Source organism: Hipposideros armiger, unplaced genomic scaffold, assembly GCF_001890085.2.
Source record: "Hipposideros armiger isolate ML-2016 unplaced genomic scaffold, ASM189008v1 scaffold_755, whole genome shotgun sequence".
NCBI classification, from domain to species: Eukaryota; Metazoa; Chordata; class Mammalia; order Chiroptera; family Hipposideridae; genus Hipposideros; species Hipposideros armiger.
In genome coordinates this window covers 240,950-249,252 of record NW_017732105.1, presented here as the reverse complement: position 1 = coordinate 249,252, position 8,303 = coordinate 240,950, and the positions used below count along the sequence as shown (strand labels likewise).

The window sequence follows — 8,303 nt, the reverse complement described above, 5'->3', positions numbered from 1 at the left end:
CTTTGCTTTCCCTCTCTGAGTCAGGGCCCATCCCCAGGAAACCTCACCACTTTTGGGCCTGGGGAACATCTCTGAACAGGAGTCTGCTTCTCTGAAATGAGAGCTGAATGTCCAGAGGGAGGAGAAAAGTGAAATGTTAGAGTTGGACCCCAAACAACTGCAACCCAATTTTCTCACTGTAATCATCACCACACCTCCAAGAAAACAGGCCTGACTCACAGACCACCTCAGTCCTGGGAGGCAGGGAGCGTGGCTGTACACTGCTGGCCAGCCTCTCAGGGTCCCATCTCCCAGCACTCCTGGGGGGCACATGTGTCAGGGTGTCTCTCTGGAAGCCACAAAGGGAGGGAAGGTGGCCCTTACCCATGCCCACCCTCACTGCTCCATGCCCCCGGCCACCTCCCTCTTCCTACCCTGAGCTTTTAGCTCCCAAACCTGTAGCAAGTGGGCTCAGGGCAAGCAGCTGAATTATGAACAAAGACGAGGAGGAAATTTGTGAAGCCATTCCAGGGGCCACAGACCTGGGAGTGTCTGCAGCTGATTCAACAGATGGGGAGAGAAGGGTCGTGGGAAGGGAGTGAGATTCAGGTCAAGATTCTCCTTCCGCCACAGCTGGGAACCTGGGGCAATGCACTTGATTTGGTTGTGTTTCATTCAGTTGCCGCAACTCTAAAATAATAATAATAATGCCTCACGTAGAGGGTTATTGGAGAGCATCTAGCCCAAAATCTGCAACAGAAGAGGTGCCAGGGAAATCTGTATTCTAACTACAGGTATTGCCCATATGACTCATAAGGCCCTTATCCTACACAGTCTCCTATTTCTGCTGGACTTCATTCCCCCAGCTAGTCTTACAGGCAGCTGGAGGGCAGCAACTGTGCGTTACACATTCTTTCCTTCCCATGGCATCTCACACTTAATGTGGGTCAATACATGTTTCCTGGTTGACTGATACAACCAGACATCAAGATCTTGGCAGGCTGGTGGGGGTTTGTAGAGACAACTAACAGAGTCTCTGGCACCCGAGGCACGCTGTATCACCCTTTAATAAGTAAAACACAGGGGCATTTGCACACCTTCCTTCCACCTGTGAGAAGTAGCCAGTCAGTAGATGAGGCAATACAAACTATAGTGATACCTTGGTTTGCGAGCATAATTCATTCCGGAAACAAACTACTCATATTGCAAGACATCACTCGTTTACCAAGTTAAAATGTATTAGAAATGTTTGCTCATCTTGTGGAACACTTGCAAACCACGTTACTCACAATCCAAGGTATTACTGTACTGGTAAACAATGCAGAGCTGAGCTGCACTGCCTGGGGGCATGCCACCACCCTCTAGTGGTGTAACCTGGGGCAAGTACCTGGACTTCATCTGTAAAAGGGGAATATTCAGAGTACCTACCTCCTAGAGTTATTGGGATATTTAAACAGTATGCGGAAAGCTCTTAGAACAATGCCTGGCATTTAATGTTCAGTAAGAACTCATCTCCGTCTCATCATCTGCTAAAGCTCAGTTATTTTTGCTGAGCTGGACTCCCTTGTTAAATGGCAACATTGGAAATCTCACCCCAGATAAAGACCCTGTCACCTGGAACAGGGAGTCCACTCTGGGGGGGAGGGGCGCAGAGCTGGCTGCCTCTGGAACGGCCCATATGGCCAGGTGACACTGTGGAAATGCGTTGCAAACCGTAAAATGCATTGCATATATTCATGTTATAGTTTTTGTTTTTCCAATATTTACAAATCTAGAAACAAGATTATAGTCACCATAATCCTAGTTCCCACTTATTTGACCACCTACCATGAACTACATACTGTGCCCGCTGCTTTTCACAGGTCCACTTATTTAATGTTCTCAATAATCCTTTAGAGTTGGAACTATTTTCATCCTCATTTTAAAGATGAGGAGAATGATATTCAAAGGTGACACAAGGTCTCAGATGGGATTCAAATTGAGGTCTGTTGGCTCCCAAGCCAATGCTTTTAACCATGATGCTACACTCATGGATTAAATGTTCTAAGATGAATAAGATGCCAATGGGTTCAAGATTTCCAACACTCCAAATGCTTGTTGTCTTGCTCTAGGATTCTGAGAGTTCTGCCTCCATCCCGTCAACAGGGATCTTAACATCTCAGCACCACAAGGCACATGGCAGTGCTTTGGTATTTAAGATCTCCTGAAAATCACCTTCCTTTCCTCATTCCAAGGTAACCATGTTAAGCTTACCTTATCCACTTCAGAAGGATCCAGGGCTCAGGTGACCTTGCTAAGATCTGAAATTACAGTCTTGAGTGTAAGGATTTTAAAACCTAGCACACAGAATTTTTTTTTTTTCTAGTGAGGACATCCAAATAAAACACAATACCCTCCTCCCACCTCAAAAAAAACAAAAAACAAATTGTTTTTCTTTCTGAAGTCAAACAAGCATTTTATAGTTAAGAAAAAAAAAAGACATCAAGAAGTAGTAGCTTATTTTGCTTTAATATCCCCAAATATTTGTGTGAATGGGCCTATGTTGCAAAACAAGGCAGAAATCTGTAGACAAGTACGTCTCACTCTGAGGAAAGAACTGATTGGAGAAAAGGCACCAGGAATTGCATTTTGCTGGATTACATGTAAACAATAAATGGGGGGAAAGGTTCACCAAGGAGAAAGGAACTTGCACTGTCATTTCATTGGCACATCCTAAGGATGAAAATGGCCTCATTAGCTGATGCTCAACCTCTATCTTACATTGTAGTGTAAACAGAACTTGGTGCTAAGGAGACAAATACCGTCATAGCAGCGCTGTGAAAGGAGATGAAAGGGACTGGCATTTGCATAAGCCCCTGGGTCTTTTTCCCCCCTTTCCCACATGGCTCCCATGGGCATCTCAATTGGCAGTGCTTTGCAAAAGTACCATTCATCAACAACTGGTTAGTGAAAAAACCAAATCCTAAAAAGCCTGGGTGAATACTCGTTGTTTCTGTCCATGCTCTTCAATCAGGTGACTTGGAGGGTCCTGGGGTGCAGAGACGTACTGCATCTGGCCTACGATGTCACCTTAGGTGATGACAGTGGGTGCAGTGCGTCCCGTCCTTTCCTGGAGTTGGGAGACCTTCAGAGCAATGGAAATAAGTGGGCCCAACATGACCTGAGGGAGACACAAAGAGGAGAACCTTTTCCATCACTTTCTCTAGACTCAGGTCCACAGCCCCAGCCCTAACTCTGCCTTTGAGCTCCTGACTCACACGTCTGACAGCCTGCTTAGATACCCCTAAGGCCCCTCAAACCCTACCAGCTTAAAAACAAAGACATGTTCTTTCCCCCAAAACTTAGTCCCAGCATTCTCTACTTCAGTGAATCGACACCAAGGTCTATCACATAAAGCAAATGAACACCTAGAGGCATTCTGGACACTTTACTCTCCCACATGCCCCTGATCCAATCGATCAGCCAGCCTGTTTCTTTTATCTCCTAAGTACCTCTCAATGGCTCCAATTTCCTTCCATCCCAGTGCCATATGTCTTGCTGAACCAATGTCCTCTCTCTTACCTGGAACAACGGTGCTTCCAAATCCACTTCTGCATCTGCCCATTTGTTTCCCACACTGCACCCAGAGAGATCTTTTCAAAATGCAACACCACCACCCTCCCATCCACCTCTCACTTAAAAAAAAATTCTGCCTTTGCTTAAATAAATGTTTAATATTTTTTAAAAATGAAAACTACTTATTTAGTTGAACAACCTATTGCACAGATGAGCAAACAGATACCCAAAGAGGTGATGTGACCAAGTGACTCAAGGGCAGAGCCAAGTGTAGTACATTTTCTACTGTCCTCTGTGGCTTTTCCTCATCGAAATCTCCACCCACTCATAATAACCGGATGAAAGCTGGAGACCAGCTCCACGTGCTGACCACACCACTTGCCATTTCCAACAGCCCCAACAAGTGCCGAGGCTGTGGCCCAGCTGCTCCAGAGTAAGGGAAGGCGTCTTTCCAGCTGGAATGGTGACACACCTGGGCATCGGGGGCACCCCGCACCTTTCAATGCTCTCCCATCTTCTAAGAATTATGGTCCGGAAGAAACGTATCTTTCATTCATTCTTTGCATTTACCACGTGGGCCAGGCATTAAGACAAAGAAACACAACTCCTTCCTCCTTTCCTCTTTCTCTATTACTCTGTGGGTCTACAACGCAGACACCATTACCTCTGGTTTAAGTTTTAAGGGTGCCTGCAACACAACAGGGGTCTGGCGATGACTGAAGCTGGAGCCTGGCAAAAAAGGTAAAGTGTAGTACCTCTCGCTTCCCCATTTTTGTAATAAAAACAATTATAAGAGCCACTTTTCCTCAAAAGCAAATCCTATGTGCCAGACTCAGTTTTTAGAATTTTGCATCCGTTGTCTCCTTAAAACCCTACAACTCTGGGAAGTAGGCAGTATTCTGCCATTTCACAGCCATGCAGACCAAGGCTCAGAACATGGAAACGACTTACCCAGGGACAGACAGCTATGTGGCAGCAACAGCATTAAAAGCAAGGTCTCTTTAACTCCAAAACTATGCTCCAAACCACTGTGCCAGGGGTTTCCAAGTGAGTTTCACAGGATTTTTGTTAGGTGTTTGAAGAAAAAACATTTTGTGGAAAAATAAGCAAGGTGAATGCTATTTAACAGGTGTCTTTCGGCAAGTCTTCTGAGAGCCTTTAAAGGGCAGTGTGTGTTCTGAATTGCCAAGAAGGGGCTAATGGACCACAACACTTCCTAAACATCTTTGTCTATTGCGTTTTGATTGGGGAGCATCTGCCAAGACAAGGAACACACATGGGGAAACTCTCCCCTGTGTGTCACTGCCTCCCCTTGGCTCCTCTATTTGGGTGTCTGTGTCCCACCACTGGCTTCTGTGGTCCTTCCTCATCCTGACATACTTTTGGAGACTCTTCGGGTGGGACCAGGAGCCCAAACCACCAGGCTGCAAGTCCACGGACTTTTCCATAAAGACGTTTCTTGCTGGGTCATGAAACCGTCTCTCCCTCTCCATCAAACCTAGTTCGAGTGTGTGTTCTGCCAGGGAAGGCAATTGGACCAAGCAAAGTGGCAAATGATCAGTGACAGACCAGAACACAAGCTGAGGGGCTGATTTAAACATTACTTATCCTGAATCTGCCACTTGCCAGGTGTGTGAACCCATTCACTGTTGCTTAACCTTTCTGTGCCTCAGTTCCCTTATCTGTAGTAAGAATAATAGTCCACATCATTTGAGGATGAAATAAATATATCCGTATCATAGGTTTAGAACAGAGCTTAGCAAATAGAAAATGCTGAGATAATTGTTAGCTATTAATACTGTTATGACATACAGGCAGGAAACTGAGCACTCGTGTTCGATCATTTGAGACACGGGCTGTGATAACACAGGCTCAATGAAACCACTATCATTCGATCCAAAGAACTAGCCAGGGCACAGGGCTTGCGCCTTACCTGGGGTTCCTGGTGGATCTTGGCATTGTCCTTCTCATAGCTGTCGATGTACAGTCGAATGGTGGCCCCCGCACTCCCGGTGCCACTCAGTCGGAAGATGATGCGAGAACCATCTGTAAAAATGAGCCGCAAGCCCTGAAAAAGAAAAGCGGAGATTTTTTTTTTTCTCCCATATCCTGGTAGATCAGAGGCTGGCAAATTATAAGGGGTCCATTTAGAGATCTCATTTTATATATACTTGATCAATCGGGGGATTCGATTCTTGATAAATGGTAGCAACTGAGCCCCATGCATCTGCCCTAGGTCAATCTGTCACCGCATCCACACAATGGGGGCTAAGCTCATGGGGGAGAAGCATTCGCAGGGTCAGGCGGGAGACCATTTCCCGGGGAGGCTGGGTGACAACAGGCCTGCCCTCCCCTCCCTGCTTCCCTGTGATTTATGGACTAACCATTCCAGTTTGAAGCTTAATAAAGTAAATAAATAAATAAGCTGCCATATGCAAAAATTTGATCCCCAGATCAGGAGGGAAACATGGACAGACCAGGTTGAAACCAGAGCAGAAGAGGTTTTAGGCCGATCAGAGAAAGAAGTCTTTGCAAAACACTGATAGAGAACGCCCAAGAGTGCCCCAAATGGCAGAGACTGGCCATTATCAATGCCTGAGGACACAAAGTGGGTCCATGTGGGTACAATGCCAAGCCCAACCCCTCTCTCAGCTGCTCTCTCCTTTCCCTCCCTGGGGAGGCCACATCTCTCATCCCCAATAATCTTGCTTCAGAGGAAAAAGTTGGGGGCTCCTGGGTAGATATTGTGTGACATGAGGTAAGAAGGCTGTGGAAGACACTTATTTGAGGACCCTTCAGTCTTCATGAGTCTGTCAGTCCTTCCGTACAGAGAAGAGCTACGTGTAAAGCCGAGGGCTGACCAGAAGGAGAGACACTACACTACTCCTCAGCGCTGTGGTCGCCAAACCCCATCCAGTGGTTACCATTCAGCAGTGGAGACAGCAGATGAAAGACACAGGGGACAGTCTTGAGTTAGCCATCATGGGAAGATCTAGTTAATTCCCATTCACCATGTCTTGCTTCCTACAAACATACCAGGATTAGTCTCCTTCTCCCACGGCTTCAACTTGAAGCTTCTAAATTCTCTGCACTTGATTGTAGATGGTATGTCTACTTCAGAAGAGTTTCCCTCCTACCTGGTCTTCCATCTAAATGCTCAGACTTTCTCCTTATAGAAGGTGGAGCTGCTGACCCCTTCCTCACCTGTGCTTATGCCGACACCCCTCTGCACACCTCCGCTCCCTTCCCCCCTGCTAGCAGAGGCTGCATGCCATGTTGAGTTGGGGGTTACTTTTCCTAAACATCCGTTCTCTCTCTGAAAGCTTTACGGCAAAAACTTCTGCTCAGTTCTGCTCTGCCCTCCCTTGGGCCCCACCCTCCCCTGTTCTACACCCTCCACCCCTCTCCACCCCAGGCCTCTCTTTTTCTAATTATCTCAGACATAATTTACAATCGTCCATACTGGGCCCAAGGTTCTCACAGATGGTGAAAAGGCACAAGAAAGAGAAGCCACTGTGCTCAACTTTTGAGGAGGGGGGTGCCCAGGCACCGAGGGTCATTGTGGCTATGCTCCATCCACGGCCTGCTCTCCAGAGAGAAATTTTAAATAAACCTCACTCCCCCCCCTTTCCTCCAAAGCCTGTCAGATGCCTTGAGAAGGACCAGGCCAAAAATCTAAATCTATCAGGAAAAAGCACACAAGAAAGCTGTAATAGAATCTGCAACTTCCTCTTTATTATCCCTGTTTCTAAGTTATTAGAGACAAGTCCACTCTGAAATGACAACAACAGACCAGAGGAGAGAGGAACCTGGGCCCCGAGAAGCCTGGAGAAGGGCTGACCCAGCCTGCGGCCTTGGTCCCTGGCACCCAATGAGGAAAGCCCTAACAGCTCTGTCTCCAGCCAGACACGGTCCAGGGTCTCAACGCTGATGTGTTATGCACTGCTGTGTTAGGGCTGGCTGCAAGTCCCGTGCTGCAGATAACAATTAAGGTCTCTGTGAATGGCTTATCTATTTTTCTCTCCTTTTTTAGAAATTAGAATATATCAGTCTGTAATAACGACACCCTCATGCTGGCTTTCTGCTAGAATCTCTTGGGCGTAAAGAGGGGGATGAATACTGAAGGCAGTTCTCCACTTTTTTTTTTTTTTTTTTTTTTTGGCTCTGGGGCTCTTTTCTGCACATACACTCAACACGACACCTTGCGTATGATCCTGGAGGGTGTAAAAATTCCTCTGGCTAAAAATTCCAGAATGAGGGCACAGGGGAGGGCGAACGACCAGGGTAAAAACCATATTCCCTACAAGCATATGTGCAAGTCATGTGCGACTCAGCAGAAAACCAGTTCGGAACAGCTACCCTAGAAAAACAGGGCAGCAAACGAGAAATGACCAAGGGGCCTTTTTCTGGTTTCCCTTGAGATTTCAGGGACAAAGCTCTGAGGCCTCTCTCCCAGACACATAAATCTGTTCCTACCTGATTTCTTGAAATGCTTCCATCCACCGGGTCACTGTATTCGAAGTTATCAACCTTTTCCACGGTGTAAACTTTCTCACCCACTGACAACTGTTTCCCCACAAAGGAGCGATCAGATATCAGGGCCTCCAAGTCTTTCATCATTTTGTTTGCGCCCTCGGCCTCCACCTCCTCATAATCATACCTGGAAGAAGTCGTCAAGTTGAGGCCCAGGGGCTGACTTCAGAGCACAACCAATGTATATCAGCACTTTCTTCATCATGTGTTTGGCCCCGCCCCTTCCAACCCCCCCC

At 46.7% G+C, this 8,303-nt stretch overlaps 1 protein-coding gene across 3 annotated transcripts in view; it reads right to left on the bottom strand.

Moving 5' to 3' along the window:
* Positions 1-2,467: 2,467 nt before the first annotated feature.
* PGM1 (phosphoglucomutase 1) overlaps positions 2,468-8,303 on the bottom strand; it is a 64,982-nt gene continuing 59,146 nt past the window's right edge. For all 3 annotated transcript variants that reach the window (XM_019628202.1, XM_019628201.1, XM_019628199.1), the window contains 3 exons: positions 8,011-8,194; positions 5,468-5,602; positions 2,468-3,139 (listed from right to left, as the gene is read on the bottom strand). In XM_019628202.1, the coding sequence (XP_019483747.1) occupies positions 3,050-3,139; positions 5,468-5,602; positions 8,011-8,194 (409 nt within the window). In that variant the 3' untranslated portion in view covers positions 2,468-3,049. The remainder of the gene's footprint in view (positions 3,140-5,467; positions 5,603-8,010; positions 8,195-8,303) is intronic.